Source organism: Ovis canadensis, chromosome 1, assembly GCF_042477335.2.
Source record: "Ovis canadensis isolate MfBH-ARS-UI-01 breed Bighorn chromosome 1, ARS-UI_OviCan_v2, whole genome shotgun sequence".
NCBI classification, from domain to species: Eukaryota; Metazoa; Chordata; class Mammalia; order Artiodactyla; family Bovidae; genus Ovis; species Ovis canadensis.
This window is the reverse complement of record NC_091245.1, coordinates 69,941,919-69,964,075: the sequence shown is the minus strand read 5'-3', so window position 1 is coordinate 69,964,075 and position 22,157 is coordinate 69,941,919. Positions and strand designations below refer to the sequence as shown.

At 37.2% G+C, this 22,157-nt stretch overlaps 2 protein-coding genes across 3 annotated transcripts in view; both read right to left on the bottom strand.

The window, feature by feature from the left end:
* Positions 1 to 4,060, bottom strand: part of EPHX4 (epoxide hydrolase 4) — a 35,255-nt gene extending 31,195 nt beyond the window's left edge. The window contains exons 1-2 of one of the 2 annotated variants that reach the window (XM_069597907.1): positions 3,830 to 4,060; positions 1,639 to 1,724 (exon numbers count right to left, since the gene is read on the bottom strand). In XM_069597907.1, coding sequence (XP_069454008.1) covers positions 1,639 to 1,724; positions 3,830 to 4,060 — 317 coding nt within the window. Of the gene's footprint in view, positions 1 to 1,638; positions 1,725 to 3,829 lie in introns of those variants that run through there. The other variant, XM_069597917.1, reaches the window with a different exon arrangement.
* Positions 4,061 to 18,460: 14,400 nt separating this feature from the next.
* The window catches only part of BRDT (bromodomain testis associated), a 58,577-nt gene continuing 54,880 nt past the window's right edge, over positions 18,461 to 22,157 (bottom strand). Inside the window, exon 19 of the mRNA XM_069597771.1 lies at positions 18,461 to 18,766. Coding sequence (XP_069453872.1) covers positions 18,683 to 18,766 — 84 coding nt within the window. The 3' untranslated portion in view covers positions 18,461 to 18,682. The remainder of the gene's footprint in view (positions 18,767 to 22,157) is intronic.

Sequence of the window (22,157 nt, the reverse complement as noted above, 5' to 3'; positions counted from 1 at the left end):
GACTGAAGCGACTTAGCATGCTTGCATGTCATAGACTTTTTGCTCTAGAAAAATGATGGGCTAGATGGGGTTTTGCCCTCCTCCATTCTCTTCTTCAATGCCTAACACTTCCTGGTGCACTAGCAATCTCAAAGTATTTATAATAAAGGCCTTTTACTCTAAAAGTATTAACTAAATATTTTTTCAGAGCTAGATGCATTTTAAATTAGGAATTCAGATCACACAAAATCTTTAAAATTCTAAAGGAAGTGAGGAATATGTAATGTGGAATTCTAGGTGTTAAGAGCAAAAGTAAAGGAGAAATTTGGGGACAGGGCATTGTCCTAGAACTTTAAAAACATACCACACATTCTACATTTAAGTCAGTTTAGAGAATATAATTTTTTGGTCCATTTTTCCATTCCAAGATCATAACCCTAAGCTAGCAAAAATCTGATTTTCTTTTTACCACCTTAATATCTACCATCTTTTAAAAGCTATTCATTTTTTTAAAGTTTCATCATGCGTTGTTTCATCTGTGCTTATTTGGTTCTGTGGGGTTCAAAGGGGAACCGAGTATTTTCCCGTAGGTAACTAGCAACTGTGTATTTTTGGCTATAGGTTTTTTCTCCAGATGAAATATTCTGATCCTTAATTTGTCCTGAATTCATCTGAGCCTGTTACTATGTACATAGGAAAGAGTCCTTTTTCAGTTTCCATGAGCCCTCTTCTCCTCCTGCCTTCCCCTCACCCAAGCCTTACCAAAGGCTGCCAGGTAACAAGCATTCTAATTCTTTGGTTTCTTTCGAACCTCCTTTACCACCCAGTGTTGCATTTTGTCCACAGTTCAGCTCAGTCACTCAGTCATGTCAGACTCTTTGCATCCCCATGGATTGCAGTATGCCAGGCTTCCCTGTCCATCACTATCTCCTGGAACTTGCTTAAATTCATGTCCATCAGTAGGTACTATAAAAACTGGTTTATGATTGCCAAGGGGGAAAAATAGGGAGAAGGGATAGTCAGGGAGTTTGGGATCGATATGTACACACTGCTATCCTAATTTAGTCTTTAACAATATTGTGATAGTTGCAAGTGAAAAATGAAGGGACTCAGTCATACATATACGTGTATTCATTCTTCCCTAAGTGCCCGTCCTATCCAGGCTGCCACACAACATTGAGCCACACTGCTATATTTAAAATAGATAACTAACAAAGTCCTACTGTACAGTGCAAGGAACTCTGCTCAATGTTATGTGGCAGCCTGGATGGGAGAGGAGTTGGAGGGAGAATGGATGTATGTGTATGTATAGTTGAGTCCCTTTGCTGTCGACCTGAGGCTATCACAACATTGTTAACTGGCTATATTACAATATAAAATAAAAAGTTAAAAAGTGTTTTGCAATTGACTGTTTCAAAAATTTGAAACACTAAATGATACTTGTTTTAATTCTCAAAAATAAATAAATTTAGGATAACAATATGCATGTTTCTTTAAAACAGAAGGAATATCATTCTTGTGACGGAGGAACACTTAGGAGTAATAACTCTAGGCCAGCACTTGATCATAGCATGGGGTCTATTAAAAATCACTGCAAGAAAATGACACTATGGTAAGCCAAATCTTTAGTGCAAAAGAAAAAGTTATTGTTAAGTTTACCAGAATTCTGGAAATCCATGAAGCAGCAGCATAAGTGGTTTGCCTCTTTCTCCAGCAGCAACATAATGAAATCTTAACCCCGAATCCTGCAATAGGAAATAGAGTGCATGAGATTTCAGTGACGCTTTGTGTTGACTATAAAAGTACAATTTCCATTCCATTAGAAAATTTCACTTGCATTATTTTTAATATCAAGAGATAAAATAAGTATTATTAATTTTCAGAGAGAAGAAATAACCACTGTTTATCAGCGGGGTAAATTAACAGATTCGCTTTTGTTGACATTACCTTCTATTTACAGCGTCAATTTATCTATATTATGAGCTTCTGAAACAGTCATAATTTTCTTAGTGATGTGTCACACTTCATCTCACTCAAATTCTGCAGGGCAAGTAAATAATTCTGATCTGCATTTATATTCCTGCCATTATTTACCTCCTAGTCATATACTTTTCTCAGCTTGCCTGTCAAGAGCTGTGCCATCAGTTATATAATTCACACCTCCTTTCCTTATTTTTAGTTCTCTCCCTCCCACATTATTTTCAGTTGAGAGTTGCATGCACAGTTCCCCTGGCTGCCTGCTCCTCATGTCATGTCAGTGTATGTCTAACAGCCGAATGCTCTGAGTGCTCAAACCTTTGCTCTGCATATGGGAGACAAGATTGCCCAAGGGAAACAAAAATCACAGAAATGAGACAGAAATATAGCAAATACAAAGCAAATAGAAGAAAGGAAAGTGGGGCAAGAAAGAAACACAAAAGCTCAGAAGGAAGTGAGGTAAAAAAACAAGAACCAAAACCCAGAGACTGACCGGGTTTTACATCAGATAACCTAGGGTTTCCAGACATGAAAAAAATCTTAAAGCTCATCTTGTTCAACTCTATCATTTTTGCAGTGTTAGAAACTGAGGTCCAAAGATGTTACTACAGGTCATTAAGATGGTTGGGAGCAGGACTGTGACTAGAACCTCCATCTTGTCCTACTGCCCAGGACAACGCTCTTTCTATTCCTTGGTTCTAGGTCTCTGGGGAAACTCTTTAAGTGGCCAAAGTCAGAAGAGAGTCATTGTGATGAGTTCCGAATAATTCTTAAACTGATTTTCCCCCTCAGGTAGGATGAACATAACAACTCTGACTTCTACCCTCTACTGCAGAATGCCTTCCTGGAAGTTCAATAACTTCTTTTATTGGTGGTGAGTCTTGGAAGATGAAAGGCTGTAGGAACTTGACTGGATTTAGTGAATAAATATTTCATTTCATTTTACTATGTACCAGGCACTGTTATAAGATTTTTGGTTTTAGCTTGTTTTTTACAAATATTGACTCATTTAATTCTCATGTCAACTGCAGGATAAAAAGGACATGCACTTCTGTGGTCTGAGCTGCAGGGCAATCTAGCTCTTAACAGAAACCCCAGACCTGGTGACAAAACTATCCCTTCATGGAGGCTATTTTTGAAAGGCCAGTGAGTCAGACTTGTAGGGTGCATCACAAAAAGCCATCTCCCTTCACCACCTGGAGCCTCAGGAAATAGAATAATCGTGGGCTGTAAGAAAGCTTGGGACAAGCATGGGCAATTAACGAGTCTGCATGAATAGTTGACATTTACTTTTTGTGCCATTCCTTTGGTCTCTGGCATCATAGCGCTGCTTCCTTCTCCACAAACATGCACCATTTATTTATTGTTTGATGTTGCTTAGGTCATCTGTGAATGCTCCATTCTGCTGATCTGAATAAACTCCTGATTTGCAATGACTTATTCTATTTACTGTTCCAATCTCTAAAATTTGGGCAAGGACCGTCTCCTGAGACAGTAGGGCGCCACCAGAAACAATTCCCTACAGCTTATCTGAGCTCTAAAGGGCAAAAAGGTGACAGACGACCGCTTCCCCTTACAGTTGGAGAAGGTTGTTGCGGTGGAGGAGTAGGGGACAGTAATAACAAGACCCAGATTATTAGACTCTCTCTCACACACACACAAGGACCATAACGACACACACAACCCCCTGACCCTCTCGCGTGGCACCTCGCCCCTCTAGCACCCCCCGGGCACCTTCTCCGTCCCTGCAGCGCGCCCTACTAGCCGCGAGAACACTAGGGCACGCTGGGCTGGGCGTCATGCAAAGATCAGCCTCTGCTCTCACGGCCGTCACGTTCCCTCGCGATAGCGCCGGGCCCGCGCCCGCCTTCACCTTGATCCTCACGTAGCAGTGGGTACCCAGAGAGGGGTCGTTCAAGCACGCGGGGGGGTGTTCTCGAGCGACCCGCCGGAAGGTCTGCGTGGGTCCCTTGCAGATGCTCCACAAAAGTTTGAGCAGGTAGATGGAGGCGCAGAGCCCGCAGTAGAAGTAGACCAGGCACCAGAAGAGCAGGGACCGGATCGTGACCATCAGGCGGGGCAGGCAATCCCGCAGCTTCGCCATCGGGCGGCGGCAGCGCGGCGCGGCCCGCAACGCAAAGCAACGCTTCCGAGGCACGGGAAGCAGCGGCGCGCACTCTGGAGTCTGAGCGAGACTGCGAGCGCGGCGATGCGTCAGACCCGCCAGCCGGTCCGCGGTCGCCTGCCCCGCGCACGCCTCCTCGCAGGTCCCCGTGCTGCAGCGCCCGGCTCGGGTCCGTTGTCACAGCCCCGGGCTACCACCCTCACGGTGAGCGCTCGGGACGGCCGCGCCCAGCCCCGGAGCGGCGCGCCGCGGACCCCAAGCGCTGCGAGGTCCGCACCGGGTAGGCAAGGGTGGAGAGCCGACCTTCCTCCGCAAGGAGTAAAGCCCCATTTCAAAACAGATAAACTGTGGGGGAAATGAAGGTGAGACTTTCCCAATCCATCCTAGATACTGTGGGAGGAAGAGCCATTCATTTTGACCAGTGTTCATATCCTCTTCTTGCCCCCCCCCCCCAATTTAAGGCCTTCTTTCTGGATCATGGAATTATGGGGCGCATGGGGGAGGGGGAGCAGTAAATGATTTTCATACCACCCGAAAGACATTTCTTTATTCATTCCCAAAGCTCATCTGAAGGTGTTGCTATTCTCCAAGTAGGTTCTGAGTCGTTATATGACCAGCTAGGTGTCTGGTTATAAAGTCAAGCCTCTGGCAATCCCTGGTCTTTTTTCTGTCCCTCTGGTTTTTTCCTTTACAAGAAGATTGTGTAAATAGAATCATGTAGTACTCAACTTCTAGCTTCTGGCTTCTTCCTTTTAGCATGATGTATCTGAGACTCAACTATACTGTTACATATATTGTTTTATTATTATTATTCATCTTTTGTTAGATGAATGTACCATACTTGCTTATGGAACAGTTCACAGTTGAGGTATATTTGAGTTTTTTCCCAGTTTTTGGTGGTTATGAATAAAGTCACTGATGTAAAGTTTTTGGTGGGAAGATGTAAGTTTTCGTTTCACTTGGGTTAACACTTTGAAGTGGGATTGCTGGGTCAGGTAGGTATGCATTTAACTTTATAGGAAACTATCAAACTGGTTTCCAGAGTGGCTGCAAGTTTAATTCACACTAGCAATGTGTGAGAGTTATTGTTAGGTCCTATTCTTGAGAGCACTTAATAGTGTTAAAAAAAAAAATTCCTGATTTTAGCCATTCTAAGAGTTGTGTAATGTGGTATCTCATTGAAATTTTTATTCACATTTCCCCAATAATAATAATGTTGGGAATCTTTATATACTTGCGTGCCACTTGAATGTATTATTCTTATCAAAGCAGCTGTCCAAATCTTTTACCGACTTTTTGGAAAAGTGAGTTGCTTATTTTCTTACTGAGTTTGAAAGTTCCTTATGTATTTTGGATACAAATGCTTTATCATACATCATGTGATTTGCAAATATTTTCCCAGTCTGTCTTTTCATTTTTAAGGACTTCTGAAGAGCACAATTTCTTAAGTTTGATTTTATCCAATTTATCACTCTTCTTTTATATGTAGTAGTTTTGGTCTTGCATGTGAGAAATCTCTACCTAAGTTAAGGTCAGCAAGTGCCCCCCAACCTGTGTTTCCTTCTAAAAAATTTATTTTATATTTTGTATTTAGGTCTATAATTCATTTTGAGTTAATTTTTGCATAAGATGCAAAGTATGGGTTGAACTTGATGTTTCCCATGTAGATATCCAATTATTTTGGTATCATTTGTTGAAAAGAATATTCTTCCTCTATTAAATTGCCTTTGCACCTCTGTTGAAAATCACTTTATATGTGGGACTATATATTTGAACCCTCTAGTCTGTTTCATTGATCTATATGTCTATATTTTCTTCAGTATCAGTCAGTTCAGTTCAGTCGCTCAGTCGTGTCTGACTCTTTGCGACCCCATGAATCGCAGCATGCCAGGCCTCCCTGTCCATCACCAACTCCCGGAGTTCACTCAGACTCACATCCATCGAGTCTGTGATGCCATCCAGCCATCTTATCCTCTGTCGTCCCCTTCTCCTCCTGCCCCCAATCCCTCCCAGCATCAGTCTTTTCCAGTGAGTCAACTCTTCGCATGAGGTGGCCAAAGTACTGGAGTTTCAGCTTTAGCATCAGTCCTTCCAGAGATATCCCAGGGCTGATCTCCTTCAGAATGGACTGGTTGGATCTCCTTGCAGTCCAAGGGACTCTCAAGAGTCTTCTTCTGCAGTATACACTTGCCTTTTTGTGGCTGTGCAATGAGCCATGCAGGGTTTTAATAACCTGGTCTGTGCCTCCTGCACTGGGGGACCGGTATGATTGTCAGGGAAATCCTAATATGCACTTGTCAAAAGTAGTAAAGTAATATAGTAAGTCTACAACTCATGTGGTATGAGTCCTTCAGCTTTGTTCTTTATCAAAATTGTTTTGGCTAGTTACTTTTCCATACAGATTTTAGTATTAGCTTGTCAATTTTGACAAAAATTGTTGATTGGAATCCATTGAATCTGTTCATCAATTTTGAGAGAACTAATATTTTAACAATATTGAGTTATTCAGAACATTGTTGTTCAGTTGCTAAGTCATATCCTACTCTTTGCAACCTCAGGGACTGCAGCTCGCCAGGATTCACATGTACATACATCTCTCCAGTTATTTAGAATCTTCTTTGATTTATTTTATCAGTGTTTCATAGTTTTAAACATACAGATACTGGATGTATTTTGTAAGATATATAGCTAAGTATTTCTTTTTAAAAACATATTATTATAAATGTTATTTTTTCAATTCTAGGTACTTAAATGATTTTTTTTTTTTTTTTGGTCTTAGATCCTGGACCTTGCTAAATTTACTTTTTAGTGCTAGTAGCTTTTTGAAAAATTCTTTGGGATGTTCTATATAGATCATCATGTCATTTGTGAATAGAGACAGTTTTATTTCTTCCTTTCCAATATGTTTGCCTTTTATTTTTCTTCACTTATTACACTAACTAGGACCTCCAATACAATACTGAGTAGAAATAGTTAATTTTTACTTTGTTCTCAGTCATAAGGGGAAATCAGTTATGTACTATTAAGCATACTATTAGCTTAAGTTGTTTTTTTTCCCATGCTGCACAGTTTTGGGGATCTTAGTACTGGGACCAGGGATTGAACCTGCACACTTGGCAGTGAAAGCAGGGAGTCCTAACCACTGGACCACCAGCAAATTCCCTGAAGATTTTTTTTTTTTTAAGATGCTATTTATCATATTGAGGAAGTTCCTTTTTATTTCTAGTTTCTGAGAGGTTGTTTTTTTTTTCTTCTCCCCACAATGGGGGTTGAATTTTGTAAAAGGTTTTTCTGTTTCTCTGGAGATAATCATAATTTTTCCTTTTTAATCTACTGATGTGGTTACCTATAAGTTTTTTATGTTGGACCAGTCATTCATTCCCAGGATAAATCCCAGTTGATCATGAAATAGTGTATTTTTACTATATTGCTGGAATCAGCTTGCTAATATTTGGTTGATGATTTTTGCATCTATATTTTTCTTATATTATGGAATAATGTATATAAAATTGGTATTATTTGTTCCTTAAATGTTTGGTAGAATTCTGCAAAAAAGCATGTAGGCCTGGAGTTGTTATTATTGTTTAAATTCTTTTTTTAAAGGGTTTAAAATACAATTCAATTTACTTAATACTTACAGAACTATTCATACGATCTATTTCCTCTTTGACAGTTTGTATTTTTTAAGAGTTTTATCCATTTCTTGTAAGTTGTTGAATCTCTGGCCATAGAGTTCTTCATAATATGTCCTTGTTATTTCTTGAATGTCTGCACATCTGTGTGTGTGTGTGTGTATCTGTAATATTCTCTTTCACACTTGACATTTGCAATTTGCATCTTCTCATTTTTATATGGGAGGTCTGGATAGAGGGCTTATCAATTTTACTGTCTTTTTAAAAAAAAGAAACAGCCTTTGGTTTCCTTGATTTCTCTCTCTCTCTCTTTTTTTTTTTTGCTTAAGATTTCATTTAAATTTAAATGTAAATGATTTCTCCTCTTCCTATTCTTGCTTCTGCTTTAGATTTGATTTTTCTAGTTTCTTAAAGTAGAAACTTCAGTAACTGATTTGAGATTTTTCTTCTGTTTTAACATAAACACTGAGTGGTAAAAATTTTCCTCTAAATGCCACTGTCACTGCATCCCATAAATTTTAATGTGTTGCATTTTAACTTTCATATAATTCAAAATACTTTCTAATTATTCTTGTGATTTTTCTCTTTTAAGATGGGTTATTTAGAAAAGCTTAATTTCCAAATATTTTGCAGATATCTTTTTAGTATTAATTTCTACTTTAAATCTGGTGTGATGCATTGGAGAAGGAAATGGCAACCCACTCCAGTGTTCTTGCCTGGAGAATCTCAGGGATGGGGGAGCCTGGTGGGCTGCCATGTATGGGGTTGCACAGAGTCGGACACAACTGAAGCAACTTAGCAGCAGCAGCAGCTTATGAACTACCTATTCTTGTAAATTTGTCAAGGTTTGCTTTATCCCTCTAAATATAGTCTATTTGGTGAATGTTCCAACTGCATTTGAAAAGTGTATTCTGCTGTTTTTAGTGAGAGTGTAACATTAATGTCAGTTAGTTAAAGATGGTTAGCAGTGTTGTTCAGGACCATTAGATCTTTACTGACTTTCTGCCTACTGTTCTATCAAATGCTGAGAGAAGAATGGTGAAATCTGTCTGTAATGGTGGATTTGCCCATTTCTCTTCTGTCAGTGCTACCAGTTTTGCTTTAGCCAGTTATCTTTTGGAGCATTTATAAACAATATAAAATGAATTTAATAATTACTTTCATTGAAGGGAAAAGAAGAAGGGGGCAGCAGAGGATGAGAGATGGTTAGATGGCATCACTGACTCAATGGACTAAAATTGAGCAAACTCTGGGAGGTAGTGGAGTACAGAGGAGCCTGGCATGCTACAGTCCATGGGGCCACAGAGTCAGACATGAGTTAGTGACTGAACAACAACAAATTCCATATCTAGTGTTCTTCATTCATTGTACAGATACAGGACCTGTAGACCTCTAGAATCACATCCCTTTTACCAGAAGAACCTTCTTTAACATTTCTTGTAGTGAAGGTCTGCTGGCAATAAATTCTTTCACTTTTTGTTTGCTTGAAAAAGTATTTCTCTTTCAATTTTGATAACATTTCCAATAGATATAGAATTCTAGTTGACAGGGTTTTGTTTTAGAACTTTAAAGATGTTACTCCACTCATGATTTTTATAATTTCTGATGAAATTTGTAAGTTTGCTGTATTCTTTTCTTCTTTCCTCTCTATTGTGTTATTTTTCCTTTGGGTGCCTCAAGATTTTCTGTTGGTCTTTGGTTTCAGCAGTTTAAATATGATATATCTAGTGTGGTTTTTTTTTTTTAAATCTTATTTAGCATTCTCTGAGCTTCTTGAATTTGTGCTTTTGAGCCTGTCATTATGTTAGACAATAGAAAATACATTGATATATTGGTCTTTGCCTTTGGTTCCTGACAGATAGATCCTGAAACCCTTGTAATTTTCTAAGTGATAAGAGCACTAAGAGCATGTGTTAGTCTAATATTTGGTTTCTGACTCATATCTGACACAGGGCTCTTAAAACCCTTGTAAACTTCTAGTGATAAGAGCCCCAGGAGGATCTTTTGTTTTAATGAGGACATTCTGAGTGGGCTCCGGAATGGCTCCAGATGGGGGCTGGTCACCAGAAAGATCAAAATGTGATTAAAAGCTTGGAATTTTCAGCTCTACCTCCCTCCTCCAAAGGGGAAAGAGACTGGAAATGGAGCTAATAACTGATCGTGCCTCTGTGATGAAGGCGTTTGGGGAACTTCCAGGTTGGTGAACATATCTCTGTACAGGAAGGTGATGCACCTCCAATTCCATAGGGACAGAAACTACTGTGCTTGGGGCCCTGCCAGACCTTGCCCTGTGTGTCTCATCATCTGGTTCTTCATTTCTGTCCTTTACTATAGCCTTTAATAGACTGGTAAACATAAATGTGTCCTTGAGTTCTATAGCTGCTCTAGCAAATATCCGAATCCATGGGAATCTGATTTGTCTACCTCAGACAAGCTGTGGGTAATGTAGGGATTGTGATTGGCATCTGAAATGTGTATCAGTCTTGTGGGACTGAGCCCTTAACCCATGGGATCTGATACTATCTCCAGGTGGATATCAATACATTAAGAATTGAGTTAAATTGTAGGACACCTAGATGAGGTCACAGAGAATTGTTCATTTGTAGGGAATCCCACACACATTTGGTGATTAGACACACAGCAGGAAGAGCTGAGGGTTTTTCCCTACTGAAGAGAAGGAAAAACTAGTTTTTCTTTTTTCTCAATACAAATTAATTTTAGAGAATTCTCAGCTGATGTCCCTTCAAATATTTCTCCATTCCCATTCTCTCATCCCTTTCTGAGATTCCATTTAGACATATGTTAGACTTTAATATTGCCCGACAGCTTTTGGATATTCCGTTGTGTTGGTCCTACCATGAACCACTTTTTTAGGTCCTTTGCTTTTTTGTTTGAGTAATTTCTTTTAATCTAAACTCAGTTTCACTGATTCTTTCCTTGGCTGTGTTGATTCTATTGATGAGGGCTTCAAAGTCATTCCTCATAACTATTACCATGTTTTTTATTTTCTAGCACTTGTGTTTTCTTTTTCCTATAATTTCTATTGAAGTTACCTATCTGATCACACATTGGCTATTTTTCCTCTACAGCTTGTAATAATCATAGTCATTTAAAATTTTCTGATAGTCAACTGTATGTCATCTTTAAGTCTGATTCTGTTGATTGCTTTGTCTCTTAACAGTAGGATTTTTTTTCCTTGCTTCTTTTTAATGCCTCGTAATTTTTTGTTGAAAGACATTTTGTATAAAGCAAGAGACAAAAGTATATATATATTTAAGCTTGGAAATGGACAGTTTTTTCTTTTGCTAGCCTTAACGGTGGAGGTGAAATCAATCGAGTCAGAAGTTGAGCTGGAACTGAATTTTATTGTTGCTACAGTTATCCTAAGCACACCGCAGATTTTTAATAGTCTCTGGTGGTACCATGAGGCTAGATCTTGGTTTGCCAGTGATTTTTTTCTCAACAGCTGCTACATGCTTGCCTTTAAGTCTTTATGCTTAGTGTTATACTCTATGCTCTTGCACCTCTGATTGCAGTAGACTGCTTTTACTTGTTACTGAGTGCATTTTATCCTAATGGTAAGAAGCACAGGGAAGTGAGGAGCATTCTCTGCTGTCCTATAATTAAGCCACGTCAGCAGGTACTATGTCTTTGGATATCAGTGATGCCTTCTCAATGATCCTTCCCTGCCCTCAGTGATAGGATATCTCTAATGGTCTGAACCCACAATGGATTTCCTGCACATCTTCCCAAGATTTCAAGTTTTAATTCTATTTCCTTTCCACCAGTTGCAGGCAGTCTTCATATATGCCTTAAAATTGTTAAGAGTTTGCTAGTCTTCCTCCAGAAGCTTAAGCTTTATAATTTTTAGGGAAAATGGGGGAAAAGGTTCTGGGCAGTCTTTGTGCTTTTCCTGCATCTGCTGCTCTGCTCTTCTAGGCCTGCATCAAGAGGATGGCTTACTCAGAACCCTCATCCTGTCCTGTCCCCTCCTAAATCTTTCCTGTAAGTACTGAGGAGGTCTGTGGAGAAGAGCCTGAAAGTGATTACAGATTTCTCTTGTGCTCCCAAAGGTTTTATATTCTCAAGCTAGCACACAACCAGACTTTAGCAATTTGTTACAACTTTCAGATGATCTGTTATTGTTGTTGTTGCCAGGTTATGTAGCATTTGGTGGTATTAAAAGACACTTACTCCTTGGAAGGAAAGTTATGACCAACCTAGATAACATATTAAAAAGCAGAGACATAACTTTGCCAACAAAGGTCCGTCTAGTCAAGGCTATGGTTTTTCCAGTGGTCATGTGAGAGTTGGACTGTGAAGAAAGCTGAACACTGAAGAATTGATGCTTTTGAACTGTGGTGTTGGAGAAGACTCTTGAGAGTCCCTTGGACTGCAAGGAGATCCAACCAGTCCATTCTAAAGGAGATCAGCCCTGGGATTTCTTTGGAAGGACTGATGCTGAAGCTGAAACTCCAATACTTTGGCCACTTCATGCGAAGAGTTAACTCACTGGAAAAGACTCTGATGCTGGGAGGGATTGGGGGCAGGAGGAGAAGGGGACGACAGAGGATGAGATGGCTGGATGGCATCACCGACTCGGACATGAGTTTGAGTGAACTCCGGGAGTTGGTGATGGATGGGGAGGCCTGGCGTGCTGCAATTGCTGGGGTCGCAAAGAGTCGGACACGACTTGAGCGACTGACCTGACCTCAGGTAAGCCAGTGCTTATGTCATGTCTCTCCTTTGGTGCATTTATCTTCCTAAATTTCAGGTAACCCTGCAATATTAGCCCTCAGATTAATGTAAGAAAAGTTGCAAATGTAAAGACTTCTGGCTTTTTAATTCATTGTAATGATGTGAGAAGTGCTTTTTCCCATTTTCTAGATCCCAAGTAGAAGCCTGATTCCCCAATTTTAGAAAATTTAGATGTAAATGACATATAACATTGTATTAGTTTTAAGTGTACAACACAATGACCTGGCATTTGTATATATTGTGAAATGATTACCAGTGTTATTTTTTTTTAGTTTTGAGTATTACCTTTTTTACACTGACATTTTAAATGACAGTTATATCCAGTCATAAGAGAAATAGAATTTGCATATATTTTATCCAGTGTATTTTTTGCTTTTATGTCATATATGTAGTATGTAGTTTTGTGTACATACCACCAAAGTCAAACTCCATTACCCCAAGGACACCTCACATTGCTCTGTAATAACCATAACCTTGTCCCTAATCTTTGTTGACCACTAATTTGTCCTCCACTGCCAAAATTTTGTCATTTCAAAAGTGTTATATAAATGAAATCATACAGTATATGACCTTAGGGCATTTTTTTTCCTACTCAGGATAATAATTCCTTATAAATTCAAGTTATTGTATATATCAATAATTTTTTTTTTTTTTTTGCTGAGTAGTATTCCACCATATGTATATACTGAGAAGGATATGGCAACCCACTCCAGTACTCTTGCCTAGAAAATCCCATGGGCAGAGGAGCCTGATGTCCATGGGGTCACAGAGTCGGACACGACTGAGAGACATCACTTTAAACATTTACCTATTAAATGACATCTGAGTGGTTTCCAGTTTTTCACTATTAGAAAAAAAGTTACTGTGAACATTTATGTACAGGTTTTTGTGTGAATGTAAGTTATCATTTATCTTAGATAAATGCCCAGTACAATTGCTGGGTCATATGGCTTTGCATGTTTTATTTGTAAGAAACTGCAAACTGGTTTCTGCATCGGCTGTACCATTATATTTCCATGAGCAAGGTATGAGTGACCCAGTTTTTCTCCATTCTTGCCACTGTTTTTCTTTTTTAACCTTTCCGATAGGTGTACATTGGTGTCTCATTGTGGTTTATATGTGTGTCACCGATGGCCAGTGACGGTGAACATGCTTTCATGTGTGTATGCCATATGTATATTCTCTTTGAGTAAATTTTATGTCTTTTTGCTCACTTTCTAGTTAAAATTTTTAGTTGTTTGGAAAGTTCTTTATTGTATTTATTTTTGTCAGATAAGTGGTTTGCAAATTCTTGTTCCTAATCTGTAGCTTTTCATAGGACAAAAGTTTTAATTTGAAGAGATCCAATTTATCAATCTCTCATTTATGGATCATGCTTTTGGTATGAAGTCTAAAAGAAAATCTTTCTAACCATAGCGCCTTAAGATTTTTTTTCCTGTTAGTTTTATGGTTTATTTTACACTTAAGTTCAAGATGCATTTTGAGTTAATTTTTGCATAAAATCTGAGATTTAGGTTGAGATTGTTCTGGGTTGGGTTTTTTTTTTTTTGCTTATGGATATCTAGTTGTCTGAGCACCATTTGTTGTAAAGGCTATCCTTCCTTTCTCCCTCCACTGAATTGCACCTGTCAAAAATCAATTGTGCAGATTTTTATGGTTCAACTTCTAGGTTATTTATTTTAGTCCCCTGATCTCTGGTTTCTTGGTTACTGTAGCTTTATAGGAAATCTTAATATCACACAGAATGATTCCTCATGTCATTCTTTTTCGGGTCAATATTTAATTATTTTAGTCCTCTTCCCATTCCATATACATTTTAGAATAAACGTCTATGAAAAACTGTTGGCTTTTTGATGGGGTGTGCTTTTGAGAACTGATATCTTACTCTGTTGTCACTAATTTAGGTCTTTCTCCTTTGATTTGTTCATAAGCATTTTGTACTTTACAGCATACAGTTCCTGTATGTTTTCTTAAGTGTATACCTAGATATTCCATTTTTTTAGTTTTCACATTCTCATTAGCATATAGAGATCAGATTTTTGTATGTTGACTTTGTATCCTGTGACCCTGCTTAAATCATTTATTTAACTACGGTTTAACATTTCTTGGGATTTTTTTTGTGTAGAAAGTCACATGCAAAAATTCATTAGCTATTCAGTTCAGTTGTCACTCAGTCATGTCTGAGTCTTTGTGACCCCATGAATCACAGCATGCCAGGCCAGCCTCCCTGTCCATCACCAACTCCTGGAGTTCACTCAGACTCACGTCCATCGAGTCAGTGATGCCAGCCAGCCATCTCATCCTCTGTCATCCCCTTCTCCTCCTGCCCCCAAACCCTCCCAGCATCTGAGTCTTTTCCAGTGAGTCAACTCTTCACATGAGGTGGCCAAAGTACTGGAGTTTCAGCTTTAGCATCATTCCTTCCAAAGAACACCCAGGGCTGATCTCCATTAGCTATTACTGAAAGCTAAATTTATTTAGAAACTGTTTAACATTATAGTTACCCCCCAAAATAGTGTATGGTGAAATACTGCAGCCGTTTTCCTTAAAACTGGAATTATAAATGATTCCTGCTTCCATTATTTAATATTTTGGAAAATTAAAGCTAAAGAAATTTAAGGAAAAAAACACACCAGAAACAAGAGTTTTATTCATTTCCAATTTATATGACTTGGGTTTTGGGATTGATAATTCTTTCCATACATTGTGGGATTTGGTTTGCTAGTGTTTTGCTGAAGATTAGAGATAACAATTTGCAGCTTTTACTTATTTTTAGTACTGTCTTGGATTTTACTGTCAGGGTAATACTGGCCTCATTGCTGCTGCTGCTGCTGCTAAGTTGCTTCAGTCGTGTCCGACTCTGTGCGACCCCACAGACGGCAGCCCACCAGGCTCTGCCGTCCCTGGGATTCTCCAGGCAAGAACACTAGAGTGGGTTGCCATTTCCTTCTTGGGAAGTATCCTTGTTGATAGAATTTGTCCTATTGACAGAAATACAGAATAGGCCTATTTCTGGAAGAGACATTTTCTGAAATAGATTTTTTTCCTGTAAGAGTATCTTTTATATTGGTACTAATCCTTTAAATGTTTGGTATAATTTTTCAGTGAAATCATATGGGCTTGGTGATTTTTTTCAGAAGCTATTAATTATGAATTAAAAAATTTTTAATGGTATCCAGCTATTTAGATGATTTCATATTGAGCTTTGATGGTTATATTTTTTGAGGAATTGGTCCGTTTTTTCAAATTTATGAATATAGTTATTTGTAGTATCTCCTTGTATCTTTTTAGTGACTGTAGGATCTGTAGTGATTTGTGCCTTTTTCTTGGAGGTTTATGCCTTTCTCTAACCAACTTCGTGGCTGCAGAGCAGGCAATAAGATTAATAAAGACGAGTTTTGCCAAGTAATTCAACAAAGAATGGAGCAACAGAGTTGAGAGTATATGCAAGGGAGCGATTATTAATAATAATATACTATAGACTCTGGGTAAGTGAGGGAGAGAGGGGGAGAAATACTATGAAAGGCACTAGGATTAAAGGACTGTTATTGCTAGAGTCAGAGCCTATCCAAAGTAAGAAGAGATAAGAGCAATTATTGAGGAATTAGGATGCTTGAAATTGAGACTAAGAAGAGTTACAGTTGTTGGCAATGACAAGGGAGTGGCTAAAGTTGAGGAGCTATCAAGATCATTAGCAGAGAACTCAAGGGACTGAGAAGTTGTCAACTAAGAGAGTGACAGTGAAACAGAGACTAAGATCTCTGGGGAATAAGGAGGAGTGAACCAGGGATGGTAAGTGACTATGGGTAGTACTGTCTGATGATCATGAAAAACTTAAAACCTGGGGTATTTAGGGAAGGAAAGAATAGTAGCACTACAAAGGCAAGAAAACTGTCAGTGAAAAAATAGGTGCTAATAGAGAGAGCCTGTAGGAGACAGCCAGGATTCAGTTAGAGCAGTGGTTCTCAAACTTGAGTGTTCAACTATAGGTTGCTGGCCCCCATACCAGAGGTTCTGATTTAGTGAGTCTTAAGTCTGAGAATCTGCATGTTCCCAAATGATGCTGATGAAGCTGGTCCATGGACCACTCTTCCAGAACAACTCAAGAAAAAAAGAGGAAAAAAAAAAAGCAAAAAGGTTGATTATATAGATAATATTGTTAACAAGTAAAATCCATGCAAGAAGTTAAGAGAAGTCAAGCGTTTTTTTACTAAGAAATAATGTACAAATTGAGGAAGGATCAGTTATACATCAATATTTTCTCTGCAAAACTGACTTAAACAAGCCTACCAAAATTTTGTTGACTATCCACATTGTGCCAGATCTCTTACTGATTGAGCAAAGATTAAAATGTTAAATTGGTTAAACTAAACACTGATAACTATAACATAGCTCTCTGTAAGGGATGTTCCAAAGGTTTATAGAAAAACCTCAAGTAAACCATTTAATGTAAAAGGATATTAATGAAGCTGAACTTTCTTTTTGGATGTAGACAAAGATCATTCACTGAGCAGTTTTATTATTTAAAGGCAGTTGTTGAAAGAGTTAATGTGTATTTGACAGAGTAAATTCTTTAGTATTTTTATTTAGTATTTAGTATTTCTATTCTCTTAAAAATGGAAAATTTCCCATAGATCTTAAAAGCATTACATAATAAATATTTAAATGAACCAGAAAATATTGAAAGGTCTAAAGAAAAAGAAAAGAAAAGAAAACAAAACCCTATAACCCCATCACCTAGAGGTAACCACTATGCATTTCTGATGTATCTAAGACTACATATATATATATTAGAATATATAGATATATAAAAATTAGACTATATATAAATATAAATTAGAATATATAGATAAGTCCATATGCTCTTTTAGGAAAATAACAATGCGTACTATTTAATATATACATACTAATTTCTTGTTTAAAAATATAGTATAATATGTATGACTATGACTTTTATTCTGGCTCTTTCATGAAGGTATTCACCACCATTTCAGCCTCTAGTTAATCGTATTTTTAAAATGGTTGACAGCTTAAAGATATTTCAAGAAATTATCATATTGATTATAAAAATAAATAAAGCCAAGAAAACTTTCTCTTTCTCTCTATAATACATATACACTTTGAATTTTTACTTTAGATGATACTGGAATAGTGCCTGAATGTTACAAGAGTCCAAATTTTAAAATACATGAAGCTGATATACATAATTTATACATAATTCCAACTTGAGGGTGATGAAACAAAATATTTCACAGATTTAAATACTTAGTAAAGTAAAAATTTAGACATCCATTGCTATCACATGCATATTAAGAAATGTATAGATTCTTAAAGACACATACATAATTAATATTCACTGTTATTTTGTCTCAAATTTAACATCTTTCAAACCATAGATAATAAATATAAATTTTGAATATAGAACCAATAGAGAATCTTATGAAATCTGACACTCAAAGAAACCAGGTGTTATTTGTTAGAGGTTCTAAATATTTCTGAAGGCAGACAAATATCTGTTTTAAAAGTTACAAACTCATGGTGATCATTTTGTAATATACAGACATGCTGAATCACTATGTTGTGCACCTGGAACTGACACAGTATTACAGATTAATTATACTTCAATTTTAAAAAGTAAATAAAATAATAAATTAACAAAACAAAACAACCCCTCTTGTAGGCCCCACATTTTGCCACCCAGAGTCATTTAAAGAAACCCAGGCAGAATCATGGCTCATTGAAACATTATTTACATTACAAAAGGGTCCTATTCTCCAAAAAAGAGGCCTGAACTCCATTAAAGGACAACTCCCTGTAAAAAAAAAAAAAAAAAAAAAAAAGTTAGAAACTCAACAAGAACTCTTTTTTTGATCTCTATATCAAAACAAGAACGGACCATCTTTGAAACAAGAAGGGACCATCTTTTGGGATTTTCATTGCTTAGATAGGACCTATAATATATAGTAGAATATTGGTAAAATGAATAACATTTGGGAGTTTATTCAGTTTTTAGGTATCCCAAACTATAAAATTTCCTATAAATGATGTCATTAAAAAAATGAACATATAGTTAACAAAAAATGTAACTGAAAATTGTTTAATCATCTTAGAGCAGTCAAAATACAATATAAGTTGGTATCTTGGTGTTGGAAAGCAATCATTTTACCATTTGCTTTTTAATCTTTTATAATTCATTTAAGTTGATGGTTAATCAAAAAACTGAGTTGTAATCAAAGTTGTTTTCAAACATTGTCATAATGTCACTTTGAAGAGTCATATCAATGGTACCAGCCATCTGTAGAAAAGAAAATATAAATGTTACTTAAAAAGTTTATGCCTTCATTGTATTACATCTATATAAGAATGATAATGCAATATTTGGAACACAGAAAATCAATGTACTTCATTTAACATAATGAGTTTGTACATAACTTCTAATTTCTGTTCAACTACTGATTTTTGTTAAAATATCTTTCACATGATAAATAAAAATTAAAACTTACAAGAGCACAAAGAACAAGTTTAACTTATCTCTCCAAGTAAGAAAGTTCTCAGTGTTAATCTACACGTGAACTAAGATTACATGGTTTGATGTATCTCTCTAACCAACACAGGACTAGACACACAAAATTATTTTCTGAATGAACTAGTATCTTACCCCTGTGAGAGAACTATAATATGTAATGTTAAAGTCATGATTCTGCCTAATACTGTGTAACCTAAGGCAAATTACCTAACCAAGTTTATTTAATATACAGGTATTTATGAAGAGCAACCAGACTGAATGTATAACATTCAGCACAGTTTTGTTTATTAAATGCTAAAAAACTAAATAAAATAAGCTAAAGTATAGGAAAAGCTAAATTAAGACAAAAGAAATGTTTTCTTACTATGCTCTGAAGACTTCTCTAAATGTCCGTGAGACACAAGTTAGTTTTTGCCACATGTAAAATGACACCAACTATGAAAGTTCAATTTTTTTTTTTAAGACCAGTGAACAGTAACAGCTCACAGTAGTAGCACCAGTTTGTTACCAGTTGGTTGACATCCTGGATGAGAATCAGTGTTCTTTGATTATGTGGGAAGATTTGGAATTATGACTTGGCTACCAAAAGGATATTATTTAATAATAAGTTGTGTGATTCTTAAAAACTATGAAAATGTCTTTAAATGTGATTTAGAGACAAGGGTAAATTCTTAGATCTTAACCCCAGCTATTTTCCTAGTGCCAGCTATTAGGATACAAAATGTCTAGCCCAAGCTAATAGTCCTCAGAAGTTCTATTTTAATGCTCCAGTGAATGTTGGATACACTGTCCTGGTTTAAATATCACTGATACTCTTATCTCTAAGTATCCAGACTTACCACAAAGTTCCAAAAATATGTAATGAAACTTGTTTTATTTAAAAGTACTTTATTTTAGATTATCTTCCATCTTGACTAAATCTGAATTTGTGGATATTGATTGATGTCGAACTGGATACTGCCTGTACCAATTAACCTTAGATACCACAATTTAAATATTAAAGCTTTCTGCAGCTGACTCTATAACCTGGATATTCCTTTTTCGGTGGTCCTAATATACACTTCAACCATTCAAACTTAAGATCAAAACTTGGGTCAAGGGAACTGGCAGAGGAGAGGCTCTCCTAGGGAGCTTATGCTAGATGTCAAGTTATTGCTGCCATTTACAGTACCAGTCTGGTCCAGAAGCCTAAGAGTCTGGAGTGTCAAGAATGATAGTAGGTAGCTCCAAAGTCAAGTTTTTAATTGTCAAGCTGCTAGAGGTGGCACTTCTAGTCACGTTTCAGTGGGTTCCAGAAAAATGCTTGGATTTTAGAAATGCCAGATTACCTAGTTGGGTTGTTGGGTAGCAAGAAGGTTGCTGAGATATCACTTGTGGGTAGCTACAGTCAGGCTCTTGTGAATACCAAAAGGAAAAATTCCTAGGTCACTAGAGAAATACTTCTAGTAAAGTACTACTTAAATTTTAATAAGGAACTTCAAAAATATATATAAAAATTTGCTCTTTAAATTTATTAAAATACAATAAAATGAAAAATTAACTTTCTTAGTTGTATTAGCCATGTTTTAAGCCCTTAATAACATGTAACTAGCTGCTATTATAGTTGATTGAGTAAAGCACATTCCTATAATGGTAGAAAGTTCTGTAACAGGGATCCCCAACCCCCAGGTCACAGACTGGAGATTATGGAGTAGACTGGACATAAGCAACACACTTCAGACATCACTGTCTCCCATCCCGAGATGGGATCATCTAGTTGCAGGAAAACAAGCTCAGGGCTCTCACTGATTCTGCATCTTGATGAGCTGTACAATTATTTCACTATATATCACAGTGTAATAATAATAGAAATAAAGTACATAGTAAGTGTAATGCACTTGAATCATCTGGTAAGCATCCCACCCCCACCCCAGTCTGAAAAAATTGTCTTCCAGAAAACTAGTCCCTGGTGCCAAAAAGACTGGGGACTGCTGTTGTATAAGAGCATATTGCTCTAAAGCAAACTCCATCATATGTTACAATACTGGTCAACACAGTTTGTTTCTGTCTTCACATTATAAATAAACCGATAAAACTTGTGTTTTATTTCCTAGGAAATTCATTTGTATCATAATCAATACTACCTGTGTGCCTGTGTGCTCAGTCACTTAGTCATGTCTGACTCTGTGACCCCATGGACTGCAGCCCACCAGACTCCTCTGGTCCATGGAATTTTTCAGGCAAGAATACTGGAGTGGGTTGCCATTTCCTTCTCCTGGGGATCTTCTAGACCCAGGCATCAAACCCTCTGTCTCCTGCATTGGCAGGCGGATTCTTTATCACTGAGCCATCTGGTAAGCCCAGTCAACACTACAGACAAAAGCCAATGACTTTTCTGGAACTAGTATTTCTGTATGACCTGTGAATTCACATGACCTTTCCAGGATTACAAAAATATCCAGCAGTCAACAAGATAAAATTTATATCTGGCATCAATGGTTTACCAGGTTAAGTAAAGAAAGAGAAAAACATTATCTGTAAAGGAGATTAATCAATCAATTGAAACCAACATGCAAGTGACAAATATTAGAATTAGCAGAGAACCCATTTAACAATTATGATAATTGTATTCTATTTGTTCAAAAGTTTAATAGAGTTAACTAAAAACATTAAAAATACCCAAATCAAACTTCTAGATATGATGACTATAATGTCTGAGATGGGACAACTTCAAGTGGTCTAACACAAAAGTAACTGGAATCACTAAAGATTTCAACTATACAACATTCTGGAAATGGCAAAACTATGGCAGTAAAAAGATCAGTGGCTGTAAAGGTTTAGGAGGGAGGGGTGAATATAAGGAGAACAGTATGTCATTATACATTTGTCAAAACCCATAAATTACAACACAGAGAGTGAACTCAGATGCAAACTATGGACTCTGCTTGGTAAACCAAGATTGACAATGGTGTGGCAATGTTAATTCATGGACTGTGTAACAAATGTACCACACTAATGTGGGATGTTAACGGTGGGAGAGACTGTGTATTGGTAGGGGAAAGGGGAGGAACATGTGGGAACTCTACTTTCATTCAGTTTTGCTGTCAATCTAAAACATTTTAAAAAGAAAGTACTAATTATCAAAATTAATGAAGAACAAAGGCCAAATAACGATATTTTC